The 21,864-nt window shown below is 35.5% G+C and overlaps 1 protein-coding gene across 1 annotated transcript in view; it reads right to left on the bottom strand.

The window, feature by feature from the left end:
* Positions 1-21,864, bottom strand: part of TTK (TTK protein kinase) — a 28,716-nt gene continuing 6,852 nt past the window's right edge. Inside the window, exons 5-23 of the mRNA XM_053939649.1 lie at positions 20,686-20,792; positions 16,969-17,112; positions 13,744-13,852; positions 13,545-13,620; positions 13,366-13,463; positions 12,732-12,831; positions 11,887-12,010; positions 10,387-10,568; positions 10,123-10,262; positions 8,549-8,675; positions 7,391-7,483; positions 5,540-5,697; positions 5,303-5,454; positions 3,997-4,121; positions 3,606-3,686; positions 2,176-2,352; positions 1,758-1,848; positions 1,320-1,417; positions 1-248 (exon numbers count right to left, since the gene is read on the bottom strand). Of these exons, the coding sequence (XP_053795624.1) occupies positions 159-248; positions 1,320-1,417; positions 1,758-1,848; positions 2,176-2,352; positions 3,606-3,686; positions 3,997-4,121; positions 5,303-5,454; positions 5,540-5,697; positions 7,391-7,483; positions 8,549-8,675; positions 10,123-10,262; positions 10,387-10,568; positions 11,887-12,010; positions 12,732-12,831; positions 13,366-13,463; positions 13,545-13,620; positions 13,744-13,852; positions 16,969-17,112; positions 20,686-20,792 (2,272 nt within the window). The 3' untranslated portion in view covers positions 1-158. The remainder of the gene's footprint in view (positions 249-1,319; positions 1,418-1,757; positions 1,849-2,175; positions 2,353-3,605; positions 3,687-3,996; positions 4,122-5,302; positions 5,455-5,539; positions 5,698-7,390; positions 7,484-8,548; positions 8,676-10,122; positions 10,263-10,386; positions 10,569-11,886; positions 12,011-12,731; positions 12,832-13,365; positions 13,464-13,544; positions 13,621-13,743; positions 13,853-16,968; positions 17,113-20,685; positions 20,793-21,864) is intronic.

Below are 21,864 nucleotides of genomic sequence, written 5' to 3' on the forward strand. Positions count from 1 at the left end.
TTCAATTAAATTCTTTTTAATGACCTGCAATCATTTTCAGAAGAACACAAAGAACATATAAAAATGCAAACCTTATGCTGAGTGTCCTTTTAAAAGCTAGCAGCACAAAATACTTTTTGAACAGACCAGACATTTGTTGCCTCCTGAACAGTAGTACATCATTTTGTTGTCCGTGTTTTTTGACTCCCAGATTTTGCAAATGCTGATACATCAAGAGTTTTACCACTGTTGCACTGTTCATATAAAGTCTGAAAGTTAACAAACACATAGGGTATTCAGGTGAGCACAGTTGTACTGCATACAGATTCAAACTATATAACAAACATTATCACTTGAAATAAATCATCACATACTGAAATATTGCTCTGTCAAATAAAAAATAAAAACACATTTAAGACAGCTTAGTTGTACCAGCTGTAATGCAGTGCAGTGTCCAGAAGAGAAAACATACATTGACTTAGCAGTGTGGGCAGTTACAGAGCTCCACAAGTCAGGAGAGAACAAATGAGCTGCAGAGACCTAAAATCAAGTTTACTCTATTAAATGTCTCCACTATGGAAACCCCAGCATGGAAGGGGAGAGTTGTGTACTGGAGGCATGCAAACTTTACATGAGATACTCAGATGCTCACAAACCACCACACCACCATTTTGTTAGAAGAATAACTACTTGTTCACCCTCATATTTAAAACAGATCAAGTGCAATCAGAAGTGTAAGTATGAACTCCTTTAGATTTAATATGCATTGAATTTGCTTTCCTGCCCATGAAAGCAGCTTTGCATTCTCAAGGTCTTATGTATACTTTATCACCATCACTTCTAAGACACAGGTAGAAAGAGCAGTTGAAGATTTATCAAGCTTCTCTTTCAGGCAATAAACAGAGAGGCTGCAATACTTCAACCCACTGGAACTAATTTACACATAGCACTGCATTAACACCTCAGCAACTTCCAGGAACAGTTGCAGTCCAAAAGTGTGCACACTTAACAGATCAATTTAGATAATTCCTCCATATTGAGGGTTCTTAAATTAGAAGACTGATGCATAGGGGCAGATTAAAAAGCAAAGCAGATCTACTGGGAGATGGAAAAGAAAGAAAAAATTGAAAGTAAATATTACTGGCATAATTTTCAACCAATTCAGAAGAATGTAGAGGGATTCTGCATCCTTGCAAATAAAAGCACTAAGATATGCAATGTTTTTCCAGCTACGGCTTAAGACTTCATATATATAGTTCCAGCTTTCACTACTGAACATTCTAACCTTTGTCTGCATGAGCATGTACTACTACACAAAATAGAAAAGACAATTTACTTACCCTTGCAGCTCTGGAGATAGAATTGGGAGAATTCAAGCCAACAAGCTGGCCAAGGATACGTTTCATTTCCTCTGTTGTACCTTTTGCATTTGGGACACCTGCAGTTAATTTATAGTTATGCTGAAATTATATTATATAATATATATAATATATATATATATATATAATATTATATATAATATTATATATATATATTATATATAATATATATATATAATATATATAATATTATATAATACATTATCAGTGTAAAAATTGCCAGAACAGTTTTTGTAAGCGGTTTAAGAATTAAAGTATTGAAGCCTTTTGTGAAGCAGATGAAGGTGCCAAAGAAAATTGAGTCACACCAACAAGCTCATAGTACATCTAAGAGTAAAGTGTTTTTTAAAGCATAGTTACAAATACTATTTAATAAAAATGTATTTTAAATAAATGTACCTGTTTGACAATGACTTTGAATTTGAACATAGGGATGTACCAGCAACTCCGAAACAGAAATTCTCTCTTTAGGATTTCTTACTAAACAGCGCTGCAAATGAGAAGAGAGAAAGAATGTTTTGCCTATAAATTATGAATTGTCCTAAGAATTAACAGTATTTACTTTGGTTGTTGGACCAAAGGACTTAAGTCAGACAGCTTTCAGTACTTACTTAGCTGGTATTGAGCTGAAAAGAGCCTTTAATATGGAAACTACAAGAAGTAGCTCTAGCTTCATTCTTCTTTTAGAATAAGGCCTGTTACTACAAGTAGCAGTGAGCATCTCTTTGTGGAAAAAGTCTCTCAAGCACAACTCATTCAGTTTTAGAAAATACACTTTAAAGAAATTACCATTATTTAAAACAAAAAGAACAGTTACCTTCAGCACATCTTGAAGATCCTTCTCAGCAATATCTGGGAACCCTATTTCATAATTTGGATCAACAATAGCATGCATTTTATTGATGTGACTTGTTATATGCTGAAACGGAGTCCTTCCATATGTCATACAGTACAAAATGCAGCCCAGTGACCACACATCGCTTTTGGGACTTATCTAACATAAAAAAAAAAAAAATTAAGATTACTCTCTACTTAAGGAACTGGCCCTTCAGTTCCTTAAGTCAATTTATCATGTATTTGTACAGTTTTCATTGTATAAGAGATTTTTTGACTATTATACAAAATCACCAGGGCAGTATGCCATTATCTGCTAAGACAGTGATGTGGCTTCCTTCACTGATATTCCATAAGAAAACTATTCTTAACTATTTTTGAAAAATCAACTTACTTGAAGAGCTAACTTAAAACTAAAGTCTAAAGTTAGTCCTTAAGTCAAACTGCAGGATTCTAATTCAGATTTAAAAATAAATACAAGTAAAAGCATATTGAATTATTTAAATCCAGGAAACAGTGAGAGATCACTGCTATGTCTCCAAAGTGGAAAGCCACAATTCAATTCCCCTGGGTTTAAAGGATTCAGATCCATATTTCAACCTGACACTCAGGCTGTTCCTTACAGGACAACTTTGCACTTGTCCTGTTGAAGCAGAAGCACTTTAAGAGAAGCACAGAGTGGGGGAGAGGAGGGAAGTGGAGAAAGATGCATACAGAGAACCTGACTCCCAGCACAATGGTTAGATTTTTGCTTAGATGAGCTGAACAAATCTGCACTTTGCATGCAGTATTAAAAGTACAAAAGGTAAAAAATTATCCTTAAAAAAGAAATCCACTTATAAAATATTTTATTCACTATTTAGAAAGACAAGACTGCATTTCATTACACAATAATACTCCCATTCAACTGTTAAAAAGTTAATCCTCATGTACATGCAAGTACATACAGATTTTAAACACTTTTTCACCAAACCACGTAACCCTCAGTTGAAGTGTGAATGCCAATGTGAAAAATGCTTTCCCTTCAGTACTTTTCTCATCATTCATGTTCCATTGCCCTGGTGATATTATAAAATTTTCTACAATACACAATACTCTGTAGCAGAGAAAAACTAATAGGATACAGTGAACTCATACAAGTGGCCCTAAAATGCCCAAGCCTGGGCCTCTGTTTTACTTTCAGTTTTATTCAGTAATTGAGCACTTACATTTTTCTAAACACCATCTGCCAAATGCTTTTAAGTAGTTAGGGAGATTAGGCTTAACCTTCCAACTCTGCACACCATCATCATGGCACAGTAAATTTTTTTATGGTCAAGTTTCAGTGGAAGATTTTGAAAAAAAATTTAAGATACATGACTGAATTACATCCTTCTTAACATGAAGGGAATCTGAGAAAAAAGATCATACTACCTTAGAGCGAGGCTTGCCATTTTCTCCATAGGAAGACCTATCTTCTATTGCTTCAGGTGGCATGTAATTCATTGTGCCAGCCTAGCCATAAAAATGAAAAAATAATCTTTTAAGCAAAGCATTACATTTAATTAACTTAATAAAAACTTAGGTTTCTGTCCCAAAACACTGAAAAGCATCTTAAAAATTTGTTTCTATTAAGGCTGAATGCCATTATTATTCTGTTCATTAAAAACATGTAAAAACCAGTATACATGAATATTCATATACACATATAAAACCATTCAGCATAAAATTTCAATAGTAATTGATGTTATTAGAATCAAAATTATCAGCAGGTACTATCGCACTTGACAGAAAAATGGACATGAATTTTCCAGAAGTATTTCACCTGAGAATCTTTAATGATACTTGTCACATCTGGCTGCATTTGGTTTGCAATACCAAAGTCAATTAGTTTTAACATTCCATCAACTATCAGAAAGTTTGCTGGTTTCAGATCACTGTGAATAATGCCTGTAAAAAAAGAGTTTAAAGTAAATCCAAATTACCACCATAAGGGTTAGCATTACTCAATTCCCATAACCCTTGCACCTAGAGAGAAGGTGCAGATTGGCTTTATCTGAGTCTCTGCAGATTTCATAAAAGTGCTTCAATTTCTTCCTAAACAGTTTCTTAACTTGCATGAGTTTACAGTTAGAATTACTACTTATTCAAACCTGCAGGTAACTCCAGAACAGCTCCAAGCAATTTGAGTTGCACAGTTTGTCTCAGTTTGGGACAGACACTCCAGCTTTGTGTGCACATGGCCACGCTGGATTGCTGCTCTGGAGCAATTCAGTGGCCTGTCCATGCCTGTAGCTCTCTCTTTAATTAGCTAAGCAGGTAGTTAAAATAAAATAATTATATTGCTTAGTCTGATTAAAGGTACCATTCACTGAGGAGTATACACAACTGTCTTCTCACAAACTCTACTTGCACAATGTAACAAATTTTGGTTACTATGTACATAACCAATCTATCTTGATATTTTACAAAAATCACTGTCTTTTTTCAAAACATCACATGTATATATGCACCTTGAATCTCAGTAGGTTTTGCTGTTTGCTATATTATTGAATGCTCTAGTCATGAAAATAGATGATGCTTTCTGCTACTAGTCTTCATTCATTATTATATAGGAAAAGATCCAAGTCTGCCCTCTCCTTTATACTGTACGACAAACAGTATATAGATGCATACACAATTATATAGGTAAAGATGAGAGGAAGGCCTGAAGAACTCTACGAAAAAGCTGAAACACTTTGGCAAAGTAAAGATGGTGGAGCTGTCATTAATGTCAAAGCTATGTCTGGAGAGACTGAGCGGCTAAAATTTGAGTCTAAGAGAGAACAAGTGGAATTGGGAGTATACAAGGTAGTCTAAACCAGAAAATATTTTCTGTCTGTTGAAAGAAAACAGCATTACATAAACAGTGATATTTGTGAGATCCTTCTCAAGTTAGCTAAGTCTATCTCTGGATCAAGATTTACCTTGGTTTTTTGCTTCACTGCTTTTTTAAAAATACAGTAAATACCCATCTTTGAATATCACTAAGATTATACCAACACTAAAGATAATACCACCTCCAAAATTAAACTAGATCCATATTATCTGCCATATATCCTATACAAATACCTAGAATTATTTAAGAGTACCATGTTCATGGATTGTGTGCACAGCTTCCAGCATATTTTTCCAATAGCTCTTTCGTTCCAATGGATCCATCTTTTTTTTCTTTTTAAGCCAGCTATTGAGATCAATATTTCCACACTCCATTACCATGTAGATATGTTGATCAGTAATTTCACTAAAAATAAAACATGTATGTTAAAAGTGAAGGAAATATCTTTTTATTGAGAAATACTGATTGCATAAAGTTAGTATTTACTCACTAGCCATAAAGGCGGATGATCTTATCACTATGTTGCTGAAGTTTTCTCAAATGAGCAATTTCATTCTTATAGCTCTCAACAGTCTGTTGATCAGCTTCCTCTAGATTCACATATTTGACAGCATACAGCTGCTTCTTGTCATTCAGTACTTGAAACACCTGCAAAACAGTATCAGTTAATAACTTAATTCATCCCCAATTCCGATGTACTATGGTCCTTCATCTCAGCCAGAATACCAAAGATTTCTACCTTTTCAAACAAAAAAACCAATACAAACATTCATACAATCAGCATGATAAAATCAAGAAAGAAGACACAGTTACAACAAAGCAACCTGCTATCAGAAGATATCTTGGTGCCACATTATATTTCACCAGGTGTAGTACATTATGAGTCTGCAGTGTTCCTGAGATAAAGATTACAAAATAGCACTCCCAGAGATACAGGTTTGGTTTGCCCTCACACATTCACTTTGTCACACTAAAATCATTTGACGGCTAGATCACATGGCACATTAGAAGAGGTCGAGAGCACAAAGTCTCATTCAGTCTTAAAATGAGAAGGCTGCAGGAAATCCTATTGCTGTCTTCAGCTATTTAAAGGGAAGGTATGACAGACTCCTCTTGAACCATCAAAGTATGAGATGCAACAGTCATAGCTAACAATAAGGAAAATTACAATTGGATATTTTGATTTTTTTCACTGTCATATAGTCCAACAGGAAAACTGCTTGTCCAGATAGGCTATGAAATCTCCATCCTTGGCTATATTATAAACACAAAACCCCATGCATAACGTGCTCTATATTCTGGCCTTGTTTTAAGCAGATCATGATAAAGCAACACAGAAGTCCCTGCCATCCTACCACATTCTACAGCCACACACTGGCAACACTGGGAGCTCTTCTTTCTGGAGTTTTCTGCTGACTGGAAGCTGGCTAATATTAGTCCAATTGACAAGAAGGATGTGAGGGAAGACCCAGGAAACTGCAAACCTGTTAGCCTAACCTCGGTCACTGGAAAAATTACTGAGAATATCCTACCAGGTACTACTGAAATGCAATGATCAGACACAGTCAACAAGGATTCACAAAGCAAAAGACCTCTAAGTAATTAGTTAAATTAGCTAACCTTAGGACACATCCTAGAAGCTATGCTAAAACACATGGAGAACAGGGTAGTGATTTGAGAGAGCCAGCACTGCTTCACCACATGCAAGTCTGACCAATCCAGTGGCCTTCTGTGAGGGAGGGACTACATCAGTGGACAAGGGAACAGATAGAGATGTCAGCTGTCTGGACTTCTGTAAGGCCTTTGATTTATGTCCCCCACAACATCCAGCTAAACTACTTATGCTGTTAAGAAAGTAAGGACCTATAACAAATGCAAGAGATTTTGCCAATATTGTTTCCTAAGCTTCCACGACCCCAAATTTCCATGTAAAAAGCAGCTCACTCACCACTTCAGACATAGCTACAACTACTTCTCACACAAGTTACAGAAATAGTTAAGAGATGGTCTGTCTCCTTCAGGCTCTCAATCAACTTTACAAGTCACCCATTTCCCAACAGTGTAATCATACTGCTCTAAACAACAGCCTCTCACATTAGGAGGTACACAATGCAGCACATCTCTTATAACAGAAGAGCTGATTCTATCAGGAATTTTAATGCTTACTCTACCATAGAAATTATCTTCAAGAACAAAACGTCTAAGCATGGCACTAAACCTGGGTCAAACACTGTGTACATGTTTACAGTAGGCACTCATTAGGTGATTTCAACGTGTATTTATAATAGATTGTACTACTGTGTAAATGAGTGAAGCCTAAAAGAATAAAGGAGCACCTTACCTTACTTGAGCCTCCACTACCTATTTGCTTTAACACTGTATAAACTCTTCCATTGATGACAAGGCATTCATGTGAAGGTACAGAAGCTGGAACCTGTGTACACATAGAAAAGGTTAAGAAATAAATATTGGTACATGCAACAGAGCTCCATTTTTTTATTAAGTTAAAATGCTTTAAATTGTCTTGCTTTTTCTGAAGAAGATAAAGTTGTTTAGAAGCAGTAAAGAAACTTCAAATGAAAGCTAGATCCCCATAGCTAGATCCCACTGATCATTGTTTGACACTTGACATCACTGCACTCTTGTAAAAGATGCCAATGCTCCTGACACTGGAAATCAAGGAAAGGATGTTCTTTAATAAGGCCTCCCAGATCATTAGAGACACCTCCCTCCGTACATATAACATCAGAAACTACATTATCCAAGAGACTTTCAGTCTCAGCATGAAACTTAAGAGCTGTACTGAAATCATCTACCATTATACTTGAAGCTAATTACTAGCTAAAAGACTGCAGTAGTGTGAAGTTGAAACAGCCTCCATTGCCCATATCTGCTACACCAAGCCACAGAAAGGCCTCAAGTTTGATTTATTAATTTATCCTTTGATAGAAAGCTTAAACATATCCCCCAGTTTCATCTGCAATTGGGAAGGTTCCTACCTCAACATGCAACACATCTAAGGTAACCCATTTTTACATTTTGTCAGGCCACAACAAATGTATCAAAATTTGTGAAATCTAACGAAAATGGAGGAGAAATGCAATCTTTTACCTCCCTCAGACTTGTGGTTTTCAACACACACTACTTCTCTTTATTGGTACTGTACTGGCTACTACCACTGTAAAAGCACTGCAGAACAAAAACAGAGGCTCTAGTTCTTTTCTCTGTCATTAAGTAGGATCTGAAAAGGCTTAGACTGCAGACATAAAAGCTCCAGCATTTTGACAAAATTAAACTGATTTTTCAGCACCTGACTTAGGTCATCTAAATTCAGACATATACACAAAAAGTTATTTTAGGAATACTAGACTACTTTCCATTAGTCACCCAGGAAGATGAACAGTAACTTCAGATTAAAAAATAAATATATACACACATTTATTTTACCTAAAGTAGTTCCCATGAAAATATGTGCTAAAGAATGGCAGAAAATCATTACCTGCAAGCCAGCTTGATTTTGAAATGGAGTTGCTGGAGTATGTGGTAAATAATAGGGGAACTGGCTGTAGGGAGTAGAAATTTGACATCCTGGTAGAAATTTGTCCTCTATGACTGGTGTGCTGAAACTAACAAAAAAAAATTTTACCAATATATTCATTAGATGTATTTTCTTAAGATTATTTTAACAAAGTTGAAATCTTCAATGTTTCTTGTTAACTTCTTGTTAACTTCTTGAAAGTTAAACCCTATTGACTAGCAAGAGCCCAAGTCTCCACTTCATTCAAAAATTATCATTAAGACCACTTCAACTTCTTCATTTAGAAGTCCTTTTAGAAATACACTTAAACTTTAAAAATACACTGTTTTTAAAAACACAAACTCACTGTCTTCACGCAATAGCTGCCACTAACCAGCAACTGAAAAGTGGAAGAACTATAAATCCAGAAGAGCTGACTATAAGAGAGTTTGAGCCAGTTACTCTTCCTCAGCTTATTGTTATTTATTCAAAAACTTTTTAGATAGCTATTTTTTAAAGTAAGCATATTGAGACAGACAATTTCAAAAACTCTCACTATTCCCTTGAGAGCTTTAGCTACATTGTGTATGAGCAGAAAGATCACGGATTTAAGACTAAAGATTGAAAAAAATCCTATTTTTTTTTTTTTTCTCCTGATGTGTCTGCCATCTTCTTAGCTATATTTCTGAACATACTTTATTTTTACCATATATACAGAAACTAATGCCAAGATCAGAACTGGAAAAAGTGTATATAACTAGGATTTATTTGGTGGAGTAAAATCACAGAAGTAAAAAAAAAAAAAAAAGACAAAACCAGTGCAAAGCATGGCTTTCTTTGAATACAGAAACACTCAGCAATTCTGCATATTTAGCATGTACAAGCTAAGTAAAGAGAATTTTCATCAAGGACTATTATCACGATCCTTCATGAAATTATGGGGTTCATGCCCTACATATACTCTGAATTCTACAGCTATAGAGACAGAGGTCCTACCAACAGGAATAGTGCTTACTCAGCATACAACCTTGACCTATATGATTCATCCTAGAGACTTTTGAAAACAATAAGTAATCATATAATTAGAAAGATTTGCCAACACAGGCATAGGGGTTTATGCCTTATCTAAGGTAACATGGATAAAGAAATGCTATAACTTCCTAATGTAAAGTGCTTAATTCTGCAAGCCTCTGGATTTCTCAAAGTGCTTTTAAAAAGCCTCAGGCACTTGCATCATGGGAAATAAACTGATATATAGTTATCAAACTAAGAAGCCTGTCAGCCACATAAAGTTACCAAAGGAATGTGTCACATAGCAGAGATCACTGAAAAAGGTAAATGCTCTACTAGGGACTTATTGATTTGATGGTAAACATTCAAATGCCGAAAAGCTGCCCAAAAAGGCAAAGGTCCCCTAAATGCAATCTGAATCTCAAAGTCAGGCACTTTACAGAAGCACTTGGAATGTTTGCTATCAAACAGAAAAATTTTAAAAACCCTGTAAAAATCTGCTTAAACCTTTCCAGAGATCAACTACCATCTTATAGTAGGCTTACCAGGCCATATAATCATTAGATGTGGTAGTGCTCGGTGTTCCATAAATGTGTGATGGGTGACTTTTCTTAGAAACAGCATCTGATGGTGATAATCGTCTTGAAACAGGATGACCAGACTGTTCAAGGTTCATTTGTTTTCCCTACAAAGGGCAAAGCAAGGTATTATATCACACAAGGAGCCACAATTAAGAATACAGAAATAATTTCTTCAAAGTGAGACAGCTGCTGCTAGCACACATGTAGTACGTATCTTTGTTACTTTACCTCTCCATAACAGCTTTTCTGTGACACTTCTTGAGTTGGCATTTTTTTTCTGGCATTAACACAGTTCAGTTTAATCTGTTCCAACTGCTTTTTATAACTTTCACCAAAACTAGATTGTTGCTGTTGACTTTCCAGACTCCTGGGCTCTGGTGTCTTCAGCTCCAGATGCTGAACTTTATTTTCTGGGAAAAAAAACCCAAAAACCAGATTATTAAAATGATTCAATATTCAATACTTGAAAAAGTTTCTAGAATTGTTTTACCTCATTTTCTAGATCAGACTAAAACACAGACAATCTACTGGAATTAGGCCTTAAGAGACATTAATGAAGTCCTCAGGCTCCATATTCAATTCAGTGTACTAAAATGGCAACTTTCTTCAAAGTCTTAGGTTAATCCTGTAACAGAGATGCAACTGTTTCCTTCAACACCCACAGTAAGAGCACCTTCACAAAATGCTCTACAACATCTCAGGATATTGAGCAGGTCTATAAAGCACTGAAGATAAGCTTATTATCATACTCCAAATTAGAAGTCTGCTGTCTGTGACAATAGTCAACCTATAATCCAAGCATAATGACTGAAGCCAGAGGCCTAAAGGGACTTGGAACTCTGTCTCCTAGGTCCTTTTGCACAGGTAGTACAGGAGTGAAATGGTGGCATGTGACAGTGCAGGCTGCAAACAGCACAGCTTAAGAGTGTTCCTTCACAAGATTGAAAAGTTTTCTTTTCAAATTACTAGAAAGCAGCATCCCATGCTGAGCAGCTCAGTGCAAGTCAACTGCTGAAGGACTGAACTACCTCAACCAACATCTCATCTGGAAACATGAATGAAGCACAAACAGGGAAGTATCACCTGAAACCCAAACTGTTCCCAATGCAAGTCAGTGGGACAAGTTCACTGGGGAGCTGAGGGGACACAGCTGAAAAATCACAATTTTTCAACTGAAATGTTTCTTTCCTACAATACATATGTACATTTACAATCCTAAATCCAACTCTTGCAATATTAGACATTTTCTCCTAATTTTTTCAGCAGGATGAGAAAGCCACTTAGGGAACCAGCTTTCTGATGAAACACTGAAGTAGCTAGCAACTAACCATAGGAGGTTAGTACATGTATTCCATATTCCACGAAGTTGGTAAATAATTAGTAGCAACCTTCTAGACTTTACTAGCTCTGAAATCCTTGCTATAAATCCAAGCTGGTTGCAACATTTTCCAGAAAGACAACATAATGTAATCTAATACCATGCCTATTTCTAGCTGACTTCACGCAACAGTCAAAATCCATGCAATAGCTATTGAAGTATTTCTGAAATACAACAAAACTGTTTTTAAAAGAATTTTAAGAATCATTCTCCAAAAATATGTTAATAATGCAGTAACTTCTGCTTTTTGAAAAACATTTTATTCAGCAATGCATTTTTAAAAACACAGAACAGCACATTTTCAATGCTTATTCTATTTCAAACTACTCAGACATGACATTAATAGTTACCTGCTCTTTTTGTCACAAGACTTGCATCCACTTTGGTTTTGAGAGTTACAGTTGAATTGGTAGCTGTTTCTGACCTGCCCTCATCCAACATCTGCAACTGTAAAGCTGTTTTTTCTTGTAAGGACTAAAGAACATAAAAAGCATCTTAAAAAAGAATCAAAGGAAAACTCAGGAGTAGTATACAAAAGACATTTCCTTAAGGTAATTAAATGGCAGATGCACTGCAAAGCAAACATGCTTCAGGGAACTGTGCAGGTTACACAGACAAGTATTACTGATGATGTTTTTAAATACATCAACATTCCTAATTTTCATAATCCAATTTCTATAATAAAGGCCTAAATGCTTTCTATTCTGGAATTTTCTTTTAGGGGATGAGGACATGGGACAAGAAAATATAAGACATAGTAATGCAAGACATTTGTTTTTTGATGAAAAAAATATCTTCATGAAAAGCTGTAATTTATGGCTTCATAGAGCACTTAGTTGAATGGACTTCATTAAATAGGGTACTTCCCATGGTAAAATTCATGACTACAGCTGAAAGAGGTCCTGTAGTCAAGTTGAAATCTTATTTATCCCCTCTTGATAAATCATATTCCAAACACCACTCCCATTGCTCCCATCAGATGTACTGTTCAGAGAAAGCTCTTTTTTAATGCCCGATTATGCATAACAATTTTCAAGTTTAAAAGCCACAATGAATGTTTCTATCCATAAATGATTACTTAAAGGGAAATCCTACATTATTTCTTTCTTAAATTCAAAAAGGTGTTATTACCTTTCTTACTAATATGATAGGATAGCTAGAGTTCCTTTAGGTATTTAAAAAACATTTAATTTACCTGCAAATCTCCCAGGCTGTACGAATCACGGCCACAAGGTTTTGGTTCTGATGGTGGAAAAGGTGCAACAAAGGCTGTTTGTTTGGAGCTGGATGTTTGCCTGTTGAAGTAACAGTCTTAATTACATCACATACCAACACAGTGTGGCAACAGTCTTTTTTGTGAATGAGATGAAAAACGTAGTTGTGTGAAAGACTTTTGGCTAAAAGCTTCAAATATACAGAAAAGCAGGTCCACTAGGACAGCAAAGCGAGAAACAATACAAATAAGTCCTACAAAATGAGGATTTAAAAATATCTTGAAAATTACAAGATTGTCTTATCTCTTATTTTAAAAACTGGACTACATAAAGATATTTGAACTACATTTATTGCCACCTTAATTTCTATTTCTTTTGAGCTTACTGATTAGCCAGAACATGATTTCTCTTCATCTTTACATGCTTTCATCCAAAGAATTTGCATAGCAAGAGTGGAAGTAGGTTACTGCAGTACTTGTTGCAACTATGACTATTTTTCTCTATTCTTTAAGTCAAATTTAACATTGACATCTGACATTTCCGCTATGCAACAGAAGTACCATTGAAGAGGAGCAGTAAAATTGGTTGTGCTGTAGGTAAACCCAATAACCATACCTCTTTGTAACACTAGCCGTGAGTGGGACATCTGAATCCTCCATGTCATCTCCATCATCAGATACTAGGGTAACAGGGATCCTCCCAAATGGGCAAATCTTAGAACAAATTCAAATTTATCAGGTGTGTACACCAGAATAGAGAGTTTAAGATTTTAAAGAAATTGTAACGTGTTTTACCTGGTTAGATTTGTTTAGTGGTCTCAATGGATTGTGGAGATTAACTAGGGCACCCAGCTCCTGTGACTTCTCTTCCCTAAAGGAAAAAATAAACTCAAACAAGAAGTCCACAAAATAAAACACACAACACTGTAGTGTATGCGTTTGGTTTTGGTTTGAATGATATTTTAAGACATTAAATAAGAAATTAAGACATTACCTAAATAAAGATCTGGTAACAGTAGAAGAATTTTCACTAGAATCATTCTTTTTTAAGCTTCTGTGATTTCCACCTATATTCTGAAGTCCAGACTCCTGTGTACTAGGTACTGTAGGGAAAATAGGGAAAATAGAATCCTTCAGATCATATCAGACAAATTCAACTAAGTTATTCTAAGCAATTAATTGTGTTAAATTAAATCAGCTGATTGCACTGATAGCAAATTTGAGCATGGTCATATAAGCTGTGCAAAGTCAGGGAGTATCAAGGCAGGCAATAGCAAAAAGCTCATTCATCAGCCCCATCTTAATCCAGAAGAGAATCTTGCTTGATTATTGAAGATTTAACAGAAGTTTTACAAAGTTGTACATTAATATTAAAATAATATGCCAAGTCAACTTAATAAACTTTGTGAAAGTATGTATTTCAGATATACTTTATGCTAAACACAACCCAAAATCAAGTTGAGAAGTCATTCTAGAAACCCAAACCCACAAATAAACAGTTAGGACAACACTGTCTTCCACATTATTGTTCCCTAAAGGTGAAGGGAAGGTCATTTGACAGAGACAAAGAAACTACAAGAACTCAATATACTAATGACAGTGTATCAACACCTTAATGAACACACATTCACGTTACAACAGTTTAATTCTTCATTTAGAGAACAATGTGGAGTACAAGCTATTTTAAATACCTTCAGATTAACACTAATCACTTGAACTCAGCTACTTTCCCAATAAACCCTTTTTAAAAAATTTAAATTAATATCTGGTTATTTTGATTAAGATCTCTTCAACACAACAAGATTTTTTTTTAAGAAACACCAAGGAACATATTTGAAAAAAAAACATCAAAGGCAACAGGAAATGTTCAAAGCCAGGTTGAATGGTGCTTTGAGCAACCTGGTCTAGTGGAAAGTGTTTTTGCCCCATAGCAGGGGGCTGGAACTAGATGATCTGCAATGTCCCTTCCAACTCAAACCATTCAAAGATTCTAACTAAGATGATATATAATATGACCATCTACATCACACAGGCCTTGCATTACATCAGTATAGGAAATTATCTACTTGACCAACAAGATTCACAGCTATCCATAGCCTTCCAAGAAATCACAATTCAAGGACTCTTTTATACAGCACTTAACATTTTTAAATTTGTATCAGTTCATTAAAATGAATTTTACTTTTCTTTTGATTTCTCCCATAGCCCTCTTCTACTTTCAGCCACAAGTCAGACTTCTGGTAGATCAACAGTGCAGTATTGGCTATTTCTAGTACTTAATGTTTTATAAACTACTTATGCCAATAGACCAAACTACTCATTTAAATAAAACAAGTGCCTCAATGTACAGGGAAGTTTTATTACCAACCCAGGACCATCACCACCTCACAAATGCATCCCACACTGTCTTTTTTCCCAAAGATCTGGGTTTTTTTACCACCAAGCTGGCCACTGGACTCTCACACCCAGTTGGTGATCTACAATACTTTCATTCCTTCACACTCTAAGACAGCCCATCTGCTTCTTATTACACTCTTTACCACAGCTGGACCCCATGACCTAAGGCTCTCTTCCACCCAAAACGTTTCTAAAATGGTTCTGCAACCTACATTTCTTAAATACTAACTACCTTTTCCTAACTGAAAGTGTTTGATTGCACCTGGTATGTCAAATACTTTAGATTGCTGTGCATGAAGAGAAAAAAGTAATTAAACTAAAGGTTTCTCAACACTATGCATGGTTTATATTTGCATCACAACACTAACTGCATATAACTGTCAAATGCATTCTGTGCAATCTTTTGAAGCTGTGAACAAATGCATTTACATATACAGCATTCATATTTTCAAATAAAATCTTTCAAAAGCAACTCTCCAAATGGTAATACAAAACAGAAAAGACCTAAATGCCAATATACTAAAATAGCCTCTGTTGCCCCAGAGGACCATACAAATTCACTTAAAGCCAAATTCAGTGATTTAAGCCATGTATGTCCCAGAGTTTGAGATATTTCAAGTCTGGTGTTATTTACCTTTTAAACTCTAATCTTCAAATAACTGAATTAGTAGTTTGCATTTTTCAAATACAAACTCATATGAAAAAATAAATGAGCCTACTCTTGCCCCAAAGCTCGCTGCTTCCTAACTGGCAGGCAGGGTTTTGCCATGCATTCTCACAGGTATTGCCTTAGCTCTGCAGCAGCAAGTCAGTAATGTCAGCAAGAAATTATACAATCCATGAAGGATATTGGTATCCTTCAAGATATTCTCCTATGGCACAGTACATCAGCAGTGGCATTTATTATTTCTATATCCAATTAATGAAAAACAGAATAAGACAGAAAATAGCTTATTAGAAACGAATGCCATAGCTGAATACTATTAAAAGGGTTCACCCCCCACTACTGTTTCAGTCAAAGGTTGATCCAGTACATGCCAAGCAACTCTCAAACACCACTCCTAAAGATATATCCCTAAGGAAATTAAATCAGACCTATTTTACATTAATTCTGTCCTTACACAATGCAAAAATATGGAAGTGTTAGACATCACTCTTGAAAGAGTTAGCTACACACACTTTAATGCTAAAGTCCACATTTTTTGAAAAACATATTTCTTGCTCCATTCCACTCCAAACAAATTTATTCCTTGAAAGCTTCAAGAAATAACTGTTCTCTTTTTGAAGTTATATACGCAGCAATAAGGATCACTTAGGATTTATGATACAGCCAAGTACTTCAGTTTTGTACTGATAAACATATGGGTTTTGTCCAAAATAAAGTTGAAATGGATTATTTTTCCTAGATTTGACTTAACTGAAATGACTGTCAGAGCTTCCCCAGTCTGTCACAAGATACACCTCCAAGCAACCTACCTATGTGTAGTTTAGTCTATGTATTTCAGTCCTAATTCTTCTCTACCAACTTCCGAATTCTTCTCTACCAACTTTTTACGAACTGCAAATCCCTGATGACAGCCAGAGGAACACCCTCTGCAGAATTACAGAATCAACCATACCACGGCTCCAGCAAACTACAGTCACTGCACTGAAGATGAAAACAGGCATTGAAGGAATAAGATTCATAATATAGACAAATATATCTGTTTATTGGGCAGTAGAGATTGAGTTTGTATCTAGAAGGGAAAAACACTAGTGATTTTTTTCCAATCTAGAATCACAACACACATAAGCAACCAGTATTTTAAGAAACTGCAATCACCTGCAAAGTTTTCCTTCTCCTCATCTGAAAGTAACTGCTTTTTTTTCAAATGTAAGTTTTGCAGAGCAGTTTCCAACAATTCCAGAGGAACAGCAGAGCACTCCACAGCTTTCTGAAGGATCTGCTTACACTTCTTCTCATTTTCTAAGTGTAAGAAGCACAGAGTTAGAAATCACAGAAATAAAAAAACAATTACACTAGGGCAAGATTTTTTAATGAGATTGTTACATTCATGTTGTCTTATATTCACTTTGCATAGTTCTATGAAGCCATTGTTCATTAGGGACACCTCCTCTTCCATTGTCATTTTAAGGAAACTGCCTGGAAATACTTGCAAGTGAATCACACAAGTCAATTTTCACATTAAATTGAATGCCAAGTCACAAACTATGCATTCTCAGTATTTTTTTAGTGTTATAGGAACTGTAAGAAAATCGTCCTCATTCTAAAACCCATTATTTTCTGTAGTATCAGCAAGGAAATATGACTTTTATGGACTTCCATTTAGATCTGACCAGGTAAATTTATTATATATTATAAAACATCTTTAATGCACTTAATAGAAATCACATTTAAAACCAGCTGTTGTTAAATAAAACAACTCTGAACAGCACTACAGTTAAGAGGAGAGAAAAGCAAGAATATTTTTTCATTACAGTTTTAGACATTACTAAATGGCATAAACAGAGAACTTTGAAGAGAGCTGGGGTGGAAAAGGAAATGTGTTAACAAAACATATTGAAGCAGCCAATTTACATATGTAAACACGTATACAGGCATCTATTAGAACAAGTCAAATAAGGACAAAAGTGTACCGTAACCACAATACTTTACTTGGTTTGAAGAACACCTGGGCAAAATAATGCAATATTTTGCTACAGCTGTCAATGCCCCTGGAACCCAAATGCTCCTCTTCCTCCATTCCAAAGCAGCAAAACAAACCACTTTGTTCTTATATTCATGCCACATATATAAGAAATATGCTATTATGCATATACTTGAGTATATTTTGAGCACCATGTCCCCCACACTCAAATCTCCACTCGTAAATGAAGTTAGACATCACTGTTGCTTTCAGTTCAGGCTGGTGGAAGTGAAGTCTAGCTATCAGGAACCTATGCTTTAAGTAACTTATTTTAAGAATATTAAATGGATGATGTCAAACACTGAAGCAAGGAAGCACCAAAATTAGATGAGCTATAATTCCATTTAAATCAATTTTGTGCTAATTTGTTAGAATTTGGTTTTTAACCATATAGCCAAATACTGTTTTTTCACCTAAATCATTAGAAAAGTGGATAGGCTCTAAGAATCCTTAACCAGCATTCTGTGATTCTACCTTTGGCTATATTTAGTAACCACACATTGCTTCAACAAGACCTACTACTCAAAAGTAATTCCTCCTAGTATTATGTGCCTCACTGAGTAAGAAAGAGCATGACACCAAAACATGTATGTGAAAAACTAACTGCTTCATTCCCCTTAATAGATAGGGATCCAAGGCACCACATAAAGCCAGAAGTATTTCTGAATTCCAATCAGTCCACTTCATCACATCCAAAAGCCTCAATCAACCACCTTGGCATAAGATTTGAAATAGTCATGAGTAGAGTTTTTTTTCTGTGGTCATGAGTTCTGACCAATTCACAGCAAATCATCTTCAAGTACACCACCCAACTAAAGACAAAACAACTCCTCATCTGAGGTATTTAAATGAAATTGTAGTCAGTATTTAAGTAAAAAAAAAAGAAAAAAAAGAAAAAGAAAACCACAAAAAACAGACTGGCACCTTTGTTGTGTCACTCCATTTCCAGGTCACTAATATTCAATTATTAAGAAATCAACATCAATTTACCAAGTCTAATTTCACAATTTCGGCTTGAGCTTTTATCTTGAGCAAAACTCTGAGCTAAGGAAGAGAATGTGCAATTAAGTTTTTCTTCTTAATGCAAAAGAAAATGATGACAGATGTGCCGACCACTGCTGAAATCACCGGGATGAAGAAGCAAAGCACAGCCCTCCTTTTCCTCTGGCTTAAGTGGACACAGTGAAAAAGGAACAGCACTCTTAAGGAACAATTTACAACTCACATGTTCCACTAATCCTCTTTGAAGCGCCCAGCAGGGACACTGTAGCTCCATACACATTACCAAAGGACACCCAGATCAGCTCAAGGGTAACAGATACAAATCAGAGCACACCGCAGATAAAACTAAGCCAATCAGAACTGGCTTGTTTCCTTTGGGGTTAGGACTTCATTCTAGGTTGATTACTTGGTGTCAAAGTGACAAAAATTATTGCATGAACACATCCCATAACTACAGGATGAATTTAGTCACTGGTAACCTGTACCAACACTTCTACACTTTATTAAATTACACAGTAGGTTTTATTACACTTATTTAACAATATCTTTGTTATTGCAATATTAGTGTTTAATTATCTGTTTAAATAAACATCCAGTGCTCACTGAATAAATTATTAGCTTCTTTTTACTACTGTTTAGAAGTTCAATACCACAAGTTTATATTAGAACAAGACTGGTCAGACTTATGCATAGCACAGAAACTGCATAATTTCAAGTCACAAATATGCAGATTTTTGTTTTCTTTTCCCCATCCTGTACAGGAGTCACTCCTAAAACATAACACACACTTCTTGGGGGTGGGGGGAGGAGGGGATCAGAGGAGGTTGGTTCATAGCCTTTCCTGCTCTAATGCCAAACAACTTATTAGTAAAGAAAAACTGGGAAATCTGAGATGACAAATGAGTATCTACTTTGATTTTAACAAAATGGCTCTGCCTCATGGGCCACACTTTGAACATCTAAACAATATCCTAAAATACAGTTAAAAAGTAGTACTGGAGCAAAAATGGATAGACAAAACCACTATCAGTGGAAAATAAACAGAAGTAAAGAAAGAGGAATAACTAGTAAAATGTATTCACAACCTAGAGTGTAGAATAGATTAATTTATTTAGTGTAGCTAAGTTTGGGGAGAATTTCTCATACTAGGCAGTATGCAACAATTTGCATGATACTGAAAAAAACCATGAAGGAAAACAAATCACAAAAAAATTGAAATATATTAATCAAGTCGTTTCCATTCAAATAAGAAAATGACTTTCACGGAATGTGCTTGTCTTTCTGTACAGAGCAAACTGTCAAAGGAAGAAATACACAGGGTGACATAGGTCACTGTTCAAATCACCCATGGAAACAGAAGAGACACCCAAAAATACAAGCCAACACAGCCTTGTTAGCAAGTACCAGGGCAACCAAATTGCACATTGACAGTGTATATTTGTTTAATAAAAAACAATCTACAGATGCTTTTTGGAAGAAGACAGAATTTCTACCACAAGCAAGCAAAGTATTTGAGCCTCAATTTTCAATGCAAGAAGAGCCTTACTCAAAAGCCTTCCACTGCAAGATCTAAATTAGAAAAGTAGAAACTACTATCAATTTTCACCTGGTTTCAAAGTTATTTCTAAAACAGAAAATAACAATGAACTGTGTGCATATTTTCATTTTAAAAGTGAACACATGTTCTCAGTAAATTTCAATTTAAAAAATCCCAACTTTTTTCTTCCTTATTCAATACCTGTCAGTTTCCTTACAAATTATGTAAAGGAGCAGAAATTTAAAACAAAACTGAGAAGAATACAGAACAGCAACACCAAACAAGTTTTGTTTTTTTTTTTTTTTTTACATACCTTGTGATAGCTCAAACTGTGCAAAAGCCACGTGCACAAAAGCAAATTTCTTGCAGTTCAGTCTGGCCAGATGAAATTGGTCCCGTGCCTCCTCTGGATCTTGAAGACTGTGAAGATAGCACATCCACAGTTATACAAGGCAAAGAGCCTGAGAAGGATGAAGTTCCTTGTACTGGATGAAGCCTTTAAAGAACTTTGAAAAAGCAACCCACCTATAGGCTAAAGATTTTCCTCTTTCTTAGAGTAATCAGTGTACTACAAATAAGCAAAGAACTTAAAACTCTAATAATTGAAAGATATCAAGCTAAACCTTCCCAAAACTAAAAGAACTCAATCCTTAAGCTCTTTCACACTTCATAGTTCATTTACTTTTGGCAAATTCTCATCCTAGTGTTACATTCAGCCATAGATTGCTGAGCAGGTTCATGCTTACACACAGCACACCAACATTTAAATATTCAAGAGCAACTACAGCCTATGCAAATACCAGTCAAGATACAAAAGGCCTAAGCCTGTATTATTATGAAATACATTAACGTTATGTTTCAACTGACATAAATAAAAGGGAGCTTAACACTTTTACCAGCAACATCTACAACCAAGAGATTAAGGAATTCTTTCCTGAGTTCCCCTTGGCTCAAGTACACAAAACAGGTACACAAAGGTACCACTTAGAAGTGGGAAGAGTGAAAGATTTATGAGCATGTTTCAAAATAAAAGTGGAATTTTGAACGAAAGAAGTTTCTCATAGTTTAGGCATGTTACTAGAGTCACATAGGTTTACTGAACTCAGCTCTGGTCATCCAAAGCAATAGGACAGGCACAGACTAACCCATCTGCAGGCAAAGTCTGAGCCAGAGAAATTAAGCTGTAATGTATTACATTAACTTTCAAAGAGTTAAATTTTAAGTTCTTGTAGAAAGCAGCAACAGCTTGGATAGCAATGGACAGAACAAGACCTAACACTAGCAACAGGCACCAACTGTCACACGCTTGGTGGCACTGTGCTACAGCCAGCAGCATTCCACGAGAGCAGGTCTGGCATTGCAAATGTACAATACAGAAAATCATAGAAGCATTTGCTGTCTTCAATTATTTCAGAGGACACTCAAGGGTTCTTCAGACAAATTTGGTACAATAATAGGTCAAAAGGTATTGGCACAGCCAAACTGCAGCTAA

This window comes from Vidua chalybeata, chromosome 3 (genome assembly GCF_026979565.1).
Source record: "Vidua chalybeata isolate OUT-0048 chromosome 3, bVidCha1 merged haplotype, whole genome shotgun sequence".
Lineage (NCBI taxonomy): Eukaryota > Metazoa > Chordata > Aves > Passeriformes > Viduidae > Vidua > Vidua chalybeata.